The 18,855-nt window shown below is 40.1% G+C and overlaps 1 protein-coding gene across 3 annotated transcripts; it reads left to right on the forward strand.

Moving 5' to 3' along the window:
- Positions 1-3,712: 3,712 nt before the first annotated feature.
- LOC127805831 (probable inactive purple acid phosphatase 1) lies at positions 3,713-18,850 on the forward strand. 3 transcript variants are annotated; one of them, XM_052342618.1, is made up of 14 exons: positions 3,713-3,973; positions 4,082-4,276; positions 4,445-4,536; positions 4,669-4,735; positions 4,844-4,966; positions 7,438-7,530; positions 7,915-8,044; positions 9,001-9,082; positions 9,659-9,791; positions 10,245-10,450; positions 10,539-10,664; positions 16,598-16,907; positions 18,086-18,407; positions 18,503-18,850. In XM_052342618.1, exons 2-13 carry the CDS (start codon positions 4,103-4,105, stop codon positions 18,389-18,391), a joined length of 1,842 nt encoding a protein of 613 aa, XP_052198578.1. In that variant the 5' UTR covers positions 3,713-3,973; positions 4,082-4,102; the 3' UTR covers positions 18,392-18,407; positions 18,503-18,850. The 3 variants fall into 3 exon arrangements, with proteins under 3 accessions (XP_052198578.1, XP_052198576.1, XP_052198577.1); XM_052342616.1 differs by having other exon boundaries at positions 3,714-3,973; positions 18,086-18,850; XM_052342617.1 differs by lacking the exon at positions 3,713-3,973 and having other exon boundaries at positions 3,980-4,276; positions 18,086-18,850.
- The last annotated feature ends 5 nt before the right edge of the window (positions 18,851-18,855 follow it).

An 18,855-nucleotide genomic window follows, 5' to 3' on the forward strand; every position in this document is an offset into this window, starting at 1 on the left:
CTAACATTAATTGCATAAGTTCCAATTTATTTGATTTAAATTATAATTTTTACTTGATTTAACATTGATTGCATAAGTAAATCAAGACAAACAAGTAATTAATTAATGGACCACCCAACTCCAAATCGGGATATTACTTGATTTAATCAATGTTAAATCAAGAAAAAATTGCAATCTAAATCTAATGGAAGACGTTGGAAGCATCCTCTAAAGAATTTTAAGCTATATTTTACCTTTAAATTACCTATATTTTGCCTTTAAATTGCCTATACCAACTTGCTAGTTTTTGAGCTATATTTTGGAAATATCATCTTTTGAATTATAATAAGGAATAATTAGGTTATTAAATGATATTAATTCATTTTCTACAAAATTATGTTATTATAAACATATATTTACAAAAATTAAAGGGTATTTTTAATTATCTCTAAAATCTTACGATTTTACGATTCGATTTTACGATACGATTTTATGGACCCTTTGTCGATCCTACTTAAAATCCCGATTTTAACAACCTTGAGCATCATAATAGGAACGAAGAGTCCCATCATTCATCATTACTTCAATCAGATGCCTCCACACGTCATTCATGTGCTCACGAGCGAACAGAACTTGTCTCTCTGACAATCCCCAAAAGATCTCGTGGATCGTCTCTTGAGACAACTCGTCAAGCCGATACATATAACTCACTACGTACTCATTTTCGTCTTGCCCGCCTCCCCATCCAGAAGCAAACTCCTATTCCCACTGACACCATAAACAATGCAATTCTGGGAAGGCATCCGAATTGGGTAGGGGTACACTGAGATCTAATCCACTGGGTTCCATTGGGAATACTCAAAATCTACATACAACACCAAATATCAGGGGAATAGATTAAGGCTAAACCAACCTCTTACCCAAACACCTAGGGGTAGGCACAAATCCTAAATAAATAATTCCCACTTATACCATCTCACAGTCCCATCCTAGCGTGCACTTATCACCCCTGCACGAACATAAATTAGGACACGATCTCTCACACGAATCAGCAAAACACAACTTGACGCAGCCTGAACCTATTCAATCCACCTAGACCTTCCTAACTCTACCCGACAACCTTGGTGTATAGAAACTCGTCCCCAAAACTGACTCAAACTACGCTTTGATACCAACATTGTAAGCACCCCCGCCCGGATATCCCCGACCACCCGGACTACCTGAACGAGAGCGCCTACGAGAGGAGAAAATGAATAAAACATAAGACAAGAATCACCCTGGCATGCATACACGAAAATAAGAACAACGGAAACGAAGCTATACACATGCATGCACTACGGATACCCCGCTATCACAGCTGTTACATGATAAATAAATAAACACAGACTCCTGTGCCGACATACACGAGACTCAAGGAAAGACCTGGCACAGTACAAAATAATAAAGTAAATTCTACTTAGACATCAGAGTGGATAGGGATTGACGGGACTGCCTGTACACCGCACCGACTCTGCCACTAGAGCTGACCCCCTTGTCATGGCCCACGCTGCCACTACCTGGAATGATGGAAAACAAAGTGAGTCGAGAGACTCAGCAAGCATAAAGAAAGAAAGGCTGAAGGCTAAACATAACCAAAAAACTCTCCCCAAAATAAACCCTCAGGTACACACAAGGCATGAGACGCTACAACACAATAATAAAGCATAATAAAAGCACATACCGGTCCTTGGGGCCCACACAAGACACACGGCACCCAAGTCCCATACCAACCTACTGCTGCCCTGAAAGGCAACAAATATCTCCACAAATCTGCGCGCGCGATCCCGGGTCGGTACTCCCGTCACCCGTATCCGTCAGTACTCCCGACAACCGAGCCATAGGCTCCCTCGGAACGGTACTCCCGTCCGAGAACGAAATACTACCAGTATCCATGCAATGCACATAGAAATGCAATGGCGTAATGAGCATCAACGTGATACAAGGCGCCCATACATCCAGGCATCAGGCCATGCTCTGCCCACATGGTAAACCACACGCCATGCATATGCCACGCTGGATGCAACCTAATCAAGCTAGAATGTCCGTGTCCAAGCATACTCAATAAATGAATATCCCAACATACATCCCGTACCCATGTGTATATCAAATCATGAACAGTAATACAATGTATCTAATCATGCAGTAAATCACATACCGGCAGAGCTAGTTAGCAATGCTCGGCACCGGTCAACGGCCAGTGACTAGGGGTGTCCACCTGACGGTCCACTTCAGGGCCGTACAATAGTCTACCCCAACGTCACCAACAACCGACCCCTGCCCCACTGCTCGATAGCTCTAACCGAACCATAAATAAATCTGAGAAAAACTGTAAGTAAACCCAATAAAATCGTAAATAAACCCTCATGTCTAGGAGCCTAGTCCCCAAACCGGTTCAGCATCATTCCCGAAAGGAGTGGGGGCGGTACAAACCCCTGTAGGCACTTAACAAATAAACTCTAGAAGTCTCGAATTTAATTTAAATTAAAACAAAATGAATAATAATTTAACAAATAAAGTTAGGTGCTGAATTAGAGTAAGGGAGAGGATAAAGTACAAGAAATCACGGGGTCTTTCACGGGAAGTAAAAATTAGGAAGAGAGGGTTAAGAGCTTGCTTGAAACCAGCTGATTCTGACCTCACTCGAGCTCCCGATACAAATTAAATCATTTCTAGCAAATAACACAACCGGGACTCAAATTAATTAATTTTAATCGCGTAAAATTTATAATTTAAACATATCAGACTTTTATTAATTTTTACCCACGTACCTGACCACTTTCCATGCCGAAATAATCCCAAAATTCTTTCTTTTCTCTTCTTCTTCTTCTTCTTCCCGCAGCTCCTCCCCTGCGCCTTGCTTCTTCCTCTTCCTTCCTTTCCTTCTTCTTCTTCTTTTCTTCTTTTTCCTTTCTCCTTCTTTTCTTCCAGCGGCTGCTGCTGTTCATCATCTTCCCCACGCACACGCTGCAACTGCCGAGGCTGCCATTGCCGTCTTCCGAAGCTCGGCCCAACCATCATGGCCGGCCAAATGGCCTCTTGCCGCTGCTAGTCGCAACCTGCCGGCCGCCTCCATGCATCGCTGCACGCCATCGTCGCTCGCTGGACCGCCTCTTCAGCCGCTGCAATCGGCCATGGCCGCCGCTGGTCGCTGCTGCTTCGCTCGGCCAGCTTCTCTTTCTCTCGAGCTCTCTCTCTCATGCTGCTCTCCTTCTCTCTCAAGCTCGATCTCTTTCTCTCGCGGCTTCTTCTTCATTTGGCCATACCCCCTCCCCAATCTCCCAGCTCTCTTTCTCTCTCCTCTGTTTAATTTTTCAGAAAGTGGTAATGTGCAAAGCTTGGCCTCCAAGCTTACACGCACAGCCCCTCGCTTAATCAAATTAATTGATTTAATTAATTAATTTAATTTAATCTTTTATTAATATTATTGTTATCATTATTATTTTTTTTTTCCAGAATTTTGGGATACTACAGATATTATGCTTATTTTTCAAAATTAAATTAGGTAAAAAATGTGTCTTCTTGTAAAAACACATAATTGCCTGAGATGGGTAAATCTTGAGTAGTTAAATGATTTTTTTTTTTTTGGTATTTTCCTATCAATCCATACATATATATACGTATATATACACACGGCTGACGGCAACTTCAACCCAAATCCTATATAATATAGATTTTGAGCCATGACTTTATGCCTTGAAATAGGAGACGCGATAAGGAGGAATCCCTGCTTCCGAAGATCTCATCTCCACGGTTTTCGAAGCTTCGGAGAACAGTAAAGTTGACTTCAAATGGAGAATACTGATATATATACACACATATATGTATATATATGTTTAAGCCAAAAGTATACCATACCAAAAGCTTTACAGCAATGATGGTCTTCTATCCATGTTGTTTGATCGAGTAGCTTTCACATTCGTCGCCTTCTTTTCAGAAAAAGAAATTTGTAAAATTGGTCGGTGCATCCCAGTAGGAACTGCAAAATTGAATTTTGACTTCGAATTTGCTTTCATATTCATAATGGTTCTTACTTCTTAGCTCTCTCCCTCTCTCTGTGAACTAGATTGAGCAAGAACTGAGTGAGATGAAAGTTTTTGCCTTGATTTTCTGGGGAATTTTGTGGGCTTTCACCAGCCCCCAAGCGGCATCGTCTCATGGAGATCAGCCACTTTCAAGAATCGCCATTGAAAGGGCAGTAGTTGGGCTTCATCAGGAAGGAGCTTCTCTCAAAGCCTCGCCTTCACTTCTCGGATTAACGGTAAGCTGCTAATGCCCTCTTAACTGTTTGTAAATTTGTCAAGGCCAGTCAGGATATGAAAAGAAAATGGAAGACACAGTTTTACTAGGTAATTTCTCTCCGGCACCATTTCCAATCAACATTCAGGATTCCAAGACTTTCATTTCTGCCTGTTCTTCTCTGTTCTAGGGCCAAACAAAAGAATGGGTGACTTTAGAATATACTGTTTCGAACCCTTCCATTGATGACTGGATTGGCGTATTTTCTCCTGCCAACTTCAGGTATTTTTTTTTTTTTTTTGAAAAACAAGAAAAAGAAGCATATATTTGATCTTCATCTGGAGGTTTCTGTCATTGTTTTCTTGTTCAAATTAACTTGCTCTTTGAGGATATATTTTCATTTAATGGTTTCAGTGCTTCTACCTGTCTTGCCGACAATCCAATGGTTGCTCCTCCGTTTCTGTGTACTTCACCCATCAAGGTATGCTCTGGGGTCGGCTCCGATGAGTTTATGAATTAGATTCTTAAGACTGTTTTTAAATTAAGTAAACAAGTAGGCTATCAATTTGAACGTTTGCTTTTTGTGCAGTATCAATATGCAAATTATAGCAATCCCAAGTATAAGGACAACGGGAGAGGGCTTCTAAAGCTTCAATTGATCAACCAAAGATCAGACTTCTCATTTGGTCTATTTTCAGGGGGATTATCAAATGTATGTTTGTTTTGCGTGTCTTTTCTCTTTAAATTTTACAGTTCTGTTGGCAGTTGAATTATTGCAAATGAAGCAAAGGAAGACCGCACTTAGTTCAAAATCTTCATTGGATAAGTCGTAAGCTGATTAGTTTGGATTGTATTTGTTTTCTCACGAACTGTTTGATAAAAATAATATTTCTAAATGATGCTTGGTGAAAAATAGTACTGAGGATTGGGTGCCGTAGCAGTATCTGACTAGTTATACATGTCGAACAATCCTTGATACATGTTCAATGAAAAATGATCTAGTAGTTAGGTAGCACTGTTGGTTATTCATTCTTATCATATCAAGCCACATACTTTAACTAAAATAATTATAAAGTAGTATGCCCATCTATAACTAAAAAATGATATTATTGACATCTTGAACAGTTAGGTGATAATGTAACAAGGGTGATTACTGGATTTTTGTAATATTACCTGGCCAATGCACTGTTTTTGTATCATACACCAAAAGCATGCTGTGGTTTTTTATTGTTATTTTTGTTTGTAGATACATTGCAAATCCATGGCTTAGACATGTGATGTGAGTCTGTGGGTTGGATGCACCTTAAGATGTGGTGGGTAGAAATTTGAGACAACGTTCAGGCAACTTACGCAAATACAGAAAGTTTTAGATAAAGAATTAAATATGAAAAAATTGATCCTGCATTCATTTAAATGCTATATCCGCAGAGCCACCTGCCTATCCCTTTAATTCTCTAAGAAGACAGTGTCATTCTTGTGTTGTTGATAACTAATCGATACAATCTCATCTCTGATAATGGAAAGATAAATGTACTATATTCCCTCTTCTTGCCTCGCTCCATCTTATTCCCTGTTTCTCTTTTTCCTTCTCACTCTTGTTCTCCTTTTTCAACAAAATCATTCTTCTCCAATCATCACATCCAGCCAACCCAAGTCTTATTGAGATCATAATGCCAACAATTGTCTAGTTGCAGCATGACACTAGTCACATCTCCAACAAAAATATTGTTATTATTATTATTATCATCATTATTATTATTATTATTTTTTTTTTGGGGGGGGGGCTTGTTATGTTGAAAGATGTTTAATTATCATTATTACGGACTAAATGGTATCTTCATAATAGTGTATATTTTTAATATATTTAGCACTTTTGGTTGTTATGTTAATAGACATTGTTAATTAAAAAAATGCAAAAGAATTTATATATGTGTACTTTTACTACATACTGTGGTATCTGTATCCATATCTTTCTAACCTCGATATCTCATGTTTCTGTATTTGTATTTGTGCTGCTGCTTCTTGATTTGGTGGATTCTAATGGCTGTCAAACTTCTCTTGATTCAGAAATTGTTGGGAGGATGTTGGAAACTGAAATCAGTCCTATATTTAATATAAAATTTTAAGGGCCTTATCATTTTAGTTAAAATGAAGTTTTCCAGCTGAACATAACTTGTCTTAGCTGTTTTGTTTTCTCATTTCGTCAAGGCATTGTAAAAGAAATCCAAGAATAGATATTTTCTCAGTTTTGTAATTTAGTGAGACGAATTTTAGCATTGTCTAGTCATTTATGCTTACTCTATTCATAATATGATTATGTGTTTCTTTGGTTTGTTCATCTAAAACACATCACCAAGTTAAAATGGTTGATGCTAAGAGAAGTGAACTTGTTGGCACAAAAATGAAAAATAGAGATAAAATAACAGTGGATTTCAGAAAGGAAGAGAAACAAATATACTATCTGTGATTCTTTGCAATTATCATGTGCTCAATAGTAAATTGATCATCAAAATAACAGGGGAGATGGCAGAGAGGCATGTTTATCTGAATTAGTTAACACAACTAATGGTGGTAAGTGTTTTTCCAAGTCTACATGACCATACACACACCACACACACTTATCAAAAGCACATTAGTTGAAGTTAATGCCTGAAAAAGTTGAGCATAGAGTTAAGTGGTTCATTTTTTCTTCCTTAACTTAGATGCATGCCATCTAAGTGCATGTGGAATAGATCAAGCAGATAGTCATTAGTAATTACCATTTACCACTTGCTATTAAAACAAACCTAAATAATAAAGAGGCAAAAGGACCAATGGAAGAAAAGGCAAGTATGCCTTTTGTCACAACCAGGGCAAGGGTCGCTGTGTCGCGTAGCAAGTGTGGCATACCTTTTTGTATATTTATAGATTTACAGTTGATTTTTCATAATAAGCAGTTTATCCTTCAGTCTCATTTACCTATTGTGGTAGGGGGAGTAATGACTACATATTTCCTTGTTTGTGATTATCTGTAGCAAACCTTCCTGTTTGTCTGTCATTCACCAATCTTATATCCTAATTTTAATTTTTGATTTTTCTTCTCTTGTTTGATTCTTTTCATGAAAAATATGTTTCCTCTTTCATGTTTGTTACCCTCATGTGACTTTTGCAATTAAATACTACTCTTGCTTCTTTATAATCTAGCCAAAGCTGGTGGCAGTGTCGAATATAATTTCTTTTGCGAACCCAAATGCACCAGTTTACCCACGCTTGGCACAAGGAAAGACATGGGATGAAGTAAGTTTACTTTTGCCATTAAATTAGTTCTTAAAGTTTCTGTGTTGTACAAAATGAGGAAGACAGAATATCATCACCTCTCTAAGTGGATGTTATATCCCACCTCCCATGTTTTGAATTCCCATGTCTTGTCAAACAGTGACCCTTCTATCCAATTCCCATGTGTTAGTCTCAAACCATGAGATTGTTGTAAGAGCCAACAATTCCATTAATCCACAGATCATTCCCCCACTCCTCCTCCCCCTGTTTTAAATCAAAGGAATTTATTCAATTATGGACATGATTCTGCTTTGCCTATATTTGGTACAACACTTCTTAAGTCTATCTTTAATCCTTGTTATATGAGGCTTGAATTTTTATCATTTATATTAACTGGGCGCTCAGATGACTGTAACCTGGACAAGTGGATATGGAATCAATGAAGCGGAACCTTTTGTTGAATGGGGTCCAAAGGGTGGAAACAAAAGGCGCTCACCAGCTGGAACACTCACTTTTCATCGCAACAGCATGTGTGGTGGGTCAAAACTTTTCTTTTATTATTTTTTTTCCAAGTCATACTTGAATGGCTTAAATAGTACAGATTTTGCACTAAAAGGCAACTTGATCTTCAAAATGTTTTTTTTTTCAAAATTTTAAGAACCGGGTGTAGAATGGGTAAGGTCTACCCTCAATAAATCCAAATTAGAATAATTTTGTGAAGTTTATTTCAACATGATTATTTACAGGACATGGAGAAGTTTCATCTAAATATCAACCTGTTGACTTGGCAATGAATTCTTCTGACTTAGATTTTCTAACCTTGTACTGGGAAAGGACAAACTTCACTTAATGATGAGACAGCAAAGAGAAAGACGAGACCACTTTTTAGATTTAATGCATAAACTGTTATTACATCTATTCATTTACTTAAGAACATAAACAACTGTTGTTTTTGTACAGTGTGGCTAATTGTTCATCTTCATTTTTTCCTCAATGTATATATGTTCAACCATGTTCCTATCTATTAAAATTTGGAGCTTGCATGCTGGACAGTCCATATACAGGTCAACATTTTACGCTCATTCTGTGTCTAGATGTGAATAATTTTAATGAATTCATCACGAAAATGATAATTTATTTTACAATCTTTATTTTCATTTATCTATTGTGACTCGAATTTAAAGGATTAAGTGTTCTATTGTAGTTCTTTAGCAACAAGTATATGTAGCCGTATATAAGTGTTCTATATGGCCTATGAATACCAATAGTCCATATAGACAAGCTCTGAGACTATATATCTATTACCATAGCAGGTTTAGCAAGAAGAAGTTATTATCGAACTTCAAGTTCTTACCTTTTATTGGTATTCACAATAGGTATTCTAGGCATGATTTTTTTGATTGTTTACTCTCGTATCTTGGTTTGACTCAACTGGAGGAATTCACCGTTGTCATTTCAATGAATAATTCATTTTTTAGTTTCTATATGCAGGTGCTCCGGCAAGAACAGTGGGTTGGCGTGATCCTGGGTTCATACACACTAGTTTTCTGAAGGAGCTGTGGCCTAATTTATTGTATGTCATGTCTTATCCTTTTATGCTCACATCTGGGATCTGTCAAGCATTGGGAAATTTCTTAGAACTTTCATATTTCATGAATGAAATCAAAGCTAGGCTGAGTTTTTTAACTTTTTTCAGCTACCTGCTTTATCTGTCCAAAAGAAATGAATGGATGTTACTATGTAATCTATAGAGTTACTTCAAATGATGATTGAAATTCCTAAATCATGCTTGGAGAATTTTGATCAACAGTTATATGTTTTCTAAAAGAAGTGCCTGACTGCAAGGATCTTGCTTGGAATAATTTAAAGGAGTAGTAATCTGTTATTATTTGGGTACATACAGACATATATATATATATATTAAACTATCAGTTGTAACTTTTAAGTACAATGTCTCCAATTGTTTTTGATCAAAAGTTACTTATTGGGGATTAAATCCTGCATATAAATATTTTTGCCAAAATAGTTGGAACTTGGATTAAAGATAGAAAGTGGCAATGTGCAACTACTAGGTTAGCAATTTAGTTTTGCTGTCAATTCTTCAATTTTACTTACAATGTAATGCATATATGCTCACTTAAATATGCAGATACACTTACAAGCTGGGGCACAAATTGTTCAATGGTACATACATCTGGAGTCCAAGCTACCAATTTAAGGCATCTCCTTATCCTGGTCAAAACTCTCTTCAGCGTGTAGTGATATTTGGCGATATGGGAAAGGTCTGAACTCATTTGGAAACTTTACCATGCATATTAACATAAAGCCAAACCCCTCCCCTGCTGGCCTGGGTGAGCAGGGATGCATCTCTTCCTTTGCTTGGTGTAGTTCTGATTGTTGTAGTTTTAACTATATCCAATTTCAAGCATATCTTTTCACATATCATCAATTATACCGTTTTGATTTATCATGTTTCCAAATTTAGAATATCTTTTCAAGTTCTTTCAAGAGCTCTGTCAAACTTTGTAAATTCAGTTTTATGCTTGCTATCACCCCTTGTCAAATTCTGCTGTTAAGTAATGATTTCGAATGAGACCTGGTCAGTTTTTACCAACATATCTATGAATCTGTAAGTGTAGTAGTACTGAGTGCCAACCTTTGAATTTGGCTGTAGGATTATGAGGAACAATAATTGGCTGTAGTTATTTAAAGTCTATTTCTTCTCCACTGTGCAGGATGAGGCTGATGGCTCCAACGAATACAATGATTTCCAGCGAGGCTCTCTTAACACTACTAAGCAGCTTATTAGAGACTTGGAGAACATTGATATAGTATTCCACATTGGAGATATTTGTTATGCAAATGGATATATTTCCCAGTGGGATCAATTTACTGCACAGATTGAGCCTATTGCTTCTACCGTACCTTACATGATTGCAAGGTTTGTTGAAACTTTCTGAGAAAATTTTTTTGGAGGATGCAAACATCTCCCGTGTATTGTGTGGTAACTGATGATTTGTCCCTTGCAGCGGTAACCATGAGCGTGATTGGCCTGGAACAGGTTCCTTCTATGAGAACAAGGATTCAGGAGGAGAATGTGGCGTGCTAGCTGAGACAATGTTCTATGTTCCTGCTGAGAATAGGGCTAAATTCTGGTATGAGAATATCGTGATAACAACCAGTTAAAATTATATGAGTCTTTTTTGGGTTGATATGCATATACATAGGCATATGTTTTCATCTTTTAATTAGTTCAACAATCTTTAACTTTTAGCCTTCTACCACTTCCTAAGTTTCCTCTGAATTCTTCGACTCTAGTACAGAATGTAGTCCTCCTCTTCTAGTGTACTCATCTTTTAAGGATTTCTCTAGAATTATTGATTCCATGAACTGGAGTAAGAGGCTTGATGATTTTGCATCTAGTTATTTCAACATGTAGCCATTCTGTAATACTCTATATCTGTATGCATCACTATTTGTGGTAATCTGATAGAAGACCCATACAGTTCTGTTACCATAGACGGAAGAAGCAGGGGCATAATAGGGATAAGGGAGAGGAGGAAAGAAACAAAAACGGTTAAAGGGGCATTATGGGGAGAGCAGACAGGTGGCATGTGCGTACAACAAATTCTGTTAGAGGAGCATAGCTAGAGCAACATATAAATAAGGAAGATAGTAGAATAAAGAGGCCATTCGGAAGGAAGGAAGATATTGGGAGAGAGTGGACCTCTCGAAAGTCCATTTTCCTACTTTTTTAGTGTAATTCTCTTCATTTTATAGTAAATCCAGGTAGATTATCTTCAGTAATCTATCATTTTGATATCAGAGCAGCAAAATCGATCCCCATGGTGAACCTTAGTGACCGAGTAGGGGACTTGGAAGGGCGGATAGATGGGTTGTACAGTGGGTTGGAGTCGCTGAAATCGGAAGTGCAGAAGGTGAGTGGAATTGAGAAAAACGAGGGAGAAAAGGGAAGCAGGAGGGAACGGAGATGCCGCAGGGTTCCTCTTCGTTCATGGAGGGAACGCCGGAAGTGAGAATGGGCAGAGGCGAGGGGGATGATGGAGTCGAAGGGGCAGGAAGGTCCGATTACAAGGGGAGGCGCCTGGAAATGCCGATTTTCGAGGGAGAAGATCCAGATGGTTGGATTTTCAGGGCTGAAAGGTATTTCATCGTTAATCAGTTGTCGGCACTGGAGAAGTTGGAGTTCGCAGCTCTCTGTTTTGATGGGCCAGCGCTCGCTTGGTTCCAATGGGAACAAAGGCGGAGGAGGATACAGAGTTGGGAAGAATTGAAGGTGATGCTAAGGAACCGATTTAGGTCCACACATGAAGGGACCCTGGAGGAGAGATTCCTTGCCCTTAAGCAGTGGGGATCAATTAGAGAGTATCGCCTTTGCTTTGAGACATTGGCTTCACCTCTCGAAGGCTTGCCGAAGGCCTTGTTGGAGGGCCAATTCATCAATGGGTTGAAGCCAGAAATCAGAGCGGAACTGCGAATGCTAGGGCCGAATGGATTGGATCAGCTCATGGAAGTGGCCTAACGAATTGAGGAAAGAAACATGGTAGTCAGAGGAGGCTCCTTCAGAAGTGGTCAAAATAAGGGAACAACTCACTTCAACCCATTTCCGAACCAGCACCGATCGGTGAGCACAATTGCCCCACCAGCATCGCGAAAGCCAGCAACGACCAATGCGGTTGTGCTGCCCTGGAATCCGGTTGTTGGTAAGGGGAGTAATCCGCCTTTCAAGAGACTGAGTGAGGCAGAATTGAAGGCCAAACGGGAGAAGAGCCTATGCTTTAGATGTGATGAGAAGTACTCTATTGGGCATCGTTGCAAAAACAGGGAGTTACAAGTCATGGTAATTTATGACGAAGAGAAGGATGAGCTGGGGGTAGAAGAGGAGATGGATGGAGGGGGTGAACGGGAGGTGCAAGGGGCTAAGGGGGAGGTGATAGAATTGTCTATGAATTCCGTGGTGGGGCTTACCCCGCCCGAAACTATGAAGGTGCGAGGGCAGATTGCTGGCCACGAGGTGGTAGTACTTGTAGATAGCGGGGTTACACATAATTTCATTTCAGCTGAGCTGATACAGACATTGGGACTGCCAAGGTCAGAGACGGTGGGTTATGGAGTGATCATGGGAATGGGGATTGCTGTGCAGGGTGCCGGAATTTGTAAGGGGGTGCTTCTTTCTCTTCAAAATTTGGAGATAACCGAGGACTTCCTTCCCTTGGAGCTGGGCAGTTCGGATGTCATCTTAGGAGTGAAATGGTTGGCAACCTTGGGCAAGGTACAGGTTGATTGGAAGTCCCTAACTATGAGATTCAATGCAGGAGGGGTGATGGTCACATTGCAAGGGGATCCCAGCTTAAGCAAAACCCTTCTCACCTTGAAGGCCATAATGAAAGCACTAAAGGACAGTGGGGAGGGAGTGCTTCTTGAATTAGGGTGTCTCGCGGCAGATTGTGGGGAATTCACTGCTGTCACACAGGGTGGTATCCAGCAAGTGTTGGCCGAGTTTGGTGACATATTCAATGATCCAGAAGGGCTGCCACCAAGGAGGACACGAGAACATGCTATCAACTTACAGCCAGGAGCTTCTCCGATAAGTGTGAGGCCCTATCATTACCCCTGTGTTCAAAAAAATGAAATTGAGAGGCTAGTACGGGAAATGCTTGCTGCAGGGATTATTAGACCTAGTATTAGTCTCTTCTCCAGCCCTGTTTTGTTGGTTAAAAAAAAAGGATGGGGGATGGAGGTTTTGTGTAGATTACCGAGTCTTGAATAAAGTAACAGTGCCGGATAAATTTCCTATCCCAGTGATTGATGAGTTGTTAGATGAATTGCATGGGGCCACGGTGTTTTCAAAGCTGGACTTGAAGGCTGGATACCACCAGATTAGAGTTAAGGAAGAAGATGTGCCGAAGACGGCGTTCCGTACTCACGAGGGGCACTACGAGTTCTTGGTCATGCCTTTCGAGCTGACCAATGCGCCGGCAACATTTCAGTCCCTCGTGAATGAGATCTTCAAAGATCAGTTGAGACAATTCGTGTTGGTTTTTTTTGATGATATTTTGGTATTTAGCAAGGACTTGGGGGCACATGAGCAGCATTTAAAGGAGGTGCTGCAGGTGTTGGCTGCAAACCAGCTCTACGCCAACAGAAAAAAGTGCCAGTTTGGGTAACAAAAAGTGGAATATTTGGGCCATGTCATCTCACGCGAAGGGGTGGCTGCTGACCAGTCCAAGGTTAAGGCCATGCTTGAGTGGCCAAGGCCGGGGTCGATAAAAAAATTACGGGGGTTTTTGGGGCTGACAGGGTACTATAGAAGGTTTGTGAAAGATTATGGGAAGTTGACTTAGCCTCTCACAGAAAAACTAAGAAAGAACGAGTTCGATTGGGATGAAATAGCAGAAAAAGCTTTCCAGCAGTTGAAGAAAGCGATGACCTCCTTGCTAGTGTTGGCATTACTAGATTTCACTAAACGGTTTGAGGTGGAAACGGATGCGTCTGGATCAGGTTTAGGGGTTGTGTAGATACAAGAGCATCGCCCCATTGCTTTTTACAGCCATGCCCTTAATCCTAACGGCCGCAATAAGTCGGTGTATGAGCGAGAGTTGATGGCAATAGTGTTCGCTATCCAAAAATGGAGGCACTATTTATTGGGCTAGAAGTTTATCATACGCACCGATCAGAGGAGCTTGAAGTTTCTCATGGAGCAAAGATTGGTGAGTCCCGAACACCAAAAATGGTTGCTAAAATTGATGGGCTTTCAATTTGATATCCAATATTAGCCCGGGTGGAAGAACAAGGCAGCCAATGCCCTCTCTAGAATCAATCACCCAGCTGGTCTTTTTGCAATAACAGTTCCTATGGTTATTCAACTTGAACAGCTGGCTAAGGAAGTGGAGGCAGATGTGGAATTGCAGAAATTAATCAAGGAAATCCAGCTGGATCCGTCGGCCAAACCCGACTATCAGTGGGCCAATAATCAACTCTTCTTCAAGGGCAGATTATACTTGCCTAAGGGATCGACTTTGATTCCTACATTGCTCCAAGAGGGGCACGATGGGAGTTTGGGTGGGCATTCAGGCTTCTTGAAGACATACAAGCGGATAGCAGTGAATGTATACTGGGTTTGAATGAAGGGGGATATCCATCGCTATGTGAACCAATGTGCCATCTGCCAACAGCACAAATACCAAGCTTTATCACCTGGGGGCCTTTTGCAGCCACTTCCAATTCCCAGTCAGGTATGGGAAGATATAGCTATGGATTTTATTAAAGGCTTGCCTAGATCCGGAAATATGGACAGCATGTTGGTCGTGGTGGATAGATTGAGTAAATATGGACATTTCATAGGGCTCAAACACCCTTTTACTGCTAGCAGTGTGGCTGCGATTTTTGTAAAGGAAGTGATACGCCCACACGGGGTGCCTCGATCTATTGTGTCAGATAGGGACAAAGTCTTCATGAGCCATTTTTGGGCAGAATTATTTCTCCTCCATGGCACGAAGCTATGTAGAAGTACAGCTTACCACCCCTAATCGGATGGGCAGACGGAAGTTTTAAACCGGACACTAGAAACCTATCTACGATGCTTTGCGTCAAGAAGACCCAAGGCTTGGTTCAGCTGGCTATCATGGGCGGAGTTATGGTACAACACTTCTTACCACACGACTTCCAAACTTACTCCCTTCCAAGTGGTTTATGGACGGGAGCCTTCGGGGTTATTGCGGTTCGAAAGGGGGTCCACCCCGGTGTCGGCAGTGGAGCAACAGCTGGTTGCGAGGGATCAGATGTTGGATGAATTAAAGGCTCAATTATAGCGGGCTCAAGCTCAGATGAAAGCAAGGGCAGATGGGAAAAGGCAGGATGTTCAGTTTGAAGTGGGAGACATGGTTTATTTGAAGATCAGACCCTACCGTTGCAAGTCGCTGGCTGCACGTCCTAATGAGAAGCTAGCACCCCAATTTTATGGCCCATTCGCTTTGGAGAAGAAGGTTGGGCAAGTCGCTTACAAGCTGTCCTTGCCTGCGACTTGCAGCATTCATCCCATCTTCCATGTTTCCCAATTACGCAAGGCCAACGGTATGCTCACTACCATAATGGATATACCTAACCAGCTCAATGAAGAACTTGAGATGTTAGTAGAACCGGAAGCCGTTATTGGAGTAAGGCTGGGAATGGGTAAGAACTTAAGAGGCTTGGATGTACTCATTCAGTGGAAGGGGCTGCCACCCTTGGAAGCCACCTGGGAACCCTATGACATGCTCCAGCAATAATTTCCTGACTTCCACCTTGAGGACAAGGTGAGTTCTATGGGCGGAGACATTGATAGAAGACCCATACAGTTCCGTTACCATAGACGGAAGAAGCAGGGGCAGAATAGAGATAAGGGAGAGGAGGAAAGAAACAAAAACGGTTAAAGGGGCATTATGGGGAGAGCAGGCAGGTGGCATGTGCGTACAACAGATTCTGTTAGAGGAGCATAGCTAGAGCAACATATAAATAAGGAAGATAGTAGAATAGAGAGGCCATTCAGAAGGAAGATATTGGGAGAGAGTGGACCTCTCGAAAGTCCATTTTCCTACTTTTTCAGTGTAATTCTCTTCATTTTATAGTAAATCCAGGTAGATTATCTTCAGTAATCTATCATAATCCCTGAAACATGTATTGTCTCATGTGGCCATGGATACCACAATTGCTGCTAATTGCAGAGGTTGATCCATGCTTAGTAATCTCTTTCGTCTCAATGTAGTTGTAGCTGCATATTTCTTACTTCTTGACATAAAGAATAAGCTACAGTCTATTTATGTAAAAATTTGTGTTACATGAACAAACTACCCTACACAAATGCAGAAAAGTTCTAATCAACCTCAATATACAACAACATATCAAACATTTATCCCACTATAAGAGGGTCAGTTTTGTGAATTCTATCTCATCAGTCATTTCTATCTATGGCCTTTTCTTTTTAAAGACACTTATCTATGTGGCCTAATCAATCTCCATATAGCCCCATTTTCTTGGACAGCCTACATTTACAAGGAACTTGCTCAAGTGCTGGTTTTATCTGCTGCAGGTATTCTACTGACTACGGCATGTTTCGATTCTGCATAGCTGACACAGAACACGATTGGAGAGAGGGAACAGAGCAATATAACTTCATTGAGCACTGTCTGGCATCTGTAGACAGACAAAAACAACCATGGCTGATCTTCCTTGCTCATCGAGTACTGGGTTATTCTTCTGCCACTTGGTATGCCAATGAAGGGTCCTTTGAGGAACCAATGGGAAGAGAGAATCTTCAAAAACTCTGGCAGAAGTACAAGGTTGACATAGCCATCTACGGCCATGTGCACAACTATGAAAGGACATGTCCCATTTACCAGGTATCTTAACTTCATTTAACTATAAAGTTATCTGTCAACTCAAGCCTTGGTAGGAATGGTAAGGTTGCTACTTTGTGACTGGAAGGTCGCAGGTTCTAATCATCCTTACAATGTTTGGAACCACTTTTAAGTTTCCATCATAGTAATTGCTACAACCCTGATTTTTTCTTGGAAGAATAGCTTGGGATGACCAACAAAATGGTTTTCTAAAGTTTTGTCTGCTCCCTCTTTTAAATCGAAAATATTGATAGAAACACTAGTATTTAGGCACCTAGGTCCCTCCATTGAAATGGCGTTTTTTGGCTTCTCGAGAACGGTTGCCTTTGTAGAAGCTAAAAACATGCAGTACTCCCACTTTCAGAAGTTAGATAATAGATCATTGATTTCTTCAAATTATTCATAACAGATTGAAGATTAAGTTGAACTATTTCATATAGTTCCTTAACAGTCCCATTTAAATGGCATGTAAATAGTACGCTTAACCAAAGCAGCTGCATTGTTTGCTAGTGTTATTCCATAATTCCATAACCATTTGCATTGTTAGGTTAACATTATCCCCAGGCTCACCTAGTGTTCTAAAACAAAATGTATGTACTATTACTTCTGGAATCATATGCAGATTTGCCAAGAGTAGCCTAGCCCTTTATGCATGTTGTAGATATAGATGCACACAGATAGTTGAATAAAGTTGCAAATATATGCATGAAACATAAGTTTATAAGAAAGAAGCACCAATGGCTTGAAAATAAGTGAAAAAAACTCTCAAGTTCCATCAAATTAAGTGAAGAAAGAATGGGTAAGCTGAAAAGAAAAGACAGTTAAAAGAAAATTGCCGTTGGGACAAAAAAATGCACAGGACTCCTCATTTTGCAAAGAGGCTATTTCCAAAACTCGAAACACGTAGCTTTCCCCCACCACAAAGGATAATTATTAATTACAGTTACAGAAAAAGAAAATCTTGAACACTCTTAGCATGTCCTTATCATGCTGCAGGGTCTTTTGATATGTTCATTTTAACGATAGTCTAGTTTATAACTGAAAAAAGCAGTGTCTATTATAACCTACTAATAGAAAATACTCTACTTCAATTAGCAAAAGTTGGCAAAAAATAAATAAATAAATATATTCTACTCCCTCGTCTTAAGATTGTGGTAATTGATTTCCTATCTTTGCTGCAGAACATCTGCACAAATGAAGAGAGGCACTATTATAAGGGCTCCTTGAATGGGACAATTCATATAGTTGCTGGAGGTGGTGGAGCAAGCCTTGCAGACTTTACTACTCTTCAAACCAAGTGGAGTGTTTTCAAAGATCATGATTATGGATTTGTAAAACTCACGGCATTCAACCATTCAGATCTGATGTTGGAGTACAAGAAAAGCAGCAATGGGAAGGTTTACGACTCCTTTAGAATATCGCGTGACTACGGAGACATCTTGGCCTGCACTGTGGATAGTTGCCCAAGTACAACTCTGGCAGCTTGATCCGAATGTGGCTGTGGTATTAGCGATTATCTCGGTTCATTTGGTAGCACAGGCACAGCACTCATTGACTTATTTTTGTTTTTGTTTTGACACTGTTATTTCATCATGCAGAACGAACACAAACTGGATACCGTCGGGTAGCATATAGTGGTGCATTGTGTTTGTGTGCAAACAGTTGCTGGGTAAACGATGGGATAATGGTCAAGTTTGCCTACGAATTTGAGGATTGATCTTATTGCCGTCTGTGTAGGGAGAGATGAATAAAAGTTGTTAATGTATAATGCCTATGTTGAATAATGTAGAGAACAGAAGCAGTGTTGAGGTTTCTTTTTTACTTTTTGTACTCACAATAACTATTTTTGCTGGAGTAATCCAATAGAGGGTTACCACTAGCTGTGGAAAATTGTATAAACCTGTGATCAAAATAATGATAAATGTTGGATCCTTTTGATTCCTTAACTACT

This window comes from Diospyros lotus, chromosome 7 (genome assembly GCF_014633365.1).
Source record: "Diospyros lotus cultivar Yz01 chromosome 7, ASM1463336v1, whole genome shotgun sequence".
NCBI lineage: Eukaryota > Viridiplantae > Streptophyta > Magnoliopsida > Ericales > Ebenaceae > Diospyros > Diospyros lotus.

Bases quoted from the DNA above. Each gene is read 5' to 3' on its own strand.
- LOC127805831 (XM_052342618.1), top strand. From the start codon at position 4,103: ATGAAAGTTTTTGCCTTGATTTTCTGGGGAATTTTGTGGGCTTTCACC. The intron at 4,537-4,668 runs GTATTTTTTTTT...TAATGGTTTCAG, and splicing joins TTTTCTCCTGCCAACTTCAG to TGCTTCTACCTGTCTTGCCG. The intron at 9,083-9,658 runs GTATGTCATGTC...TTAAATATGCAG, and splicing joins GAGCTGTGGCCTAATTTATT to ATACACTTACAAGCTGGGGC.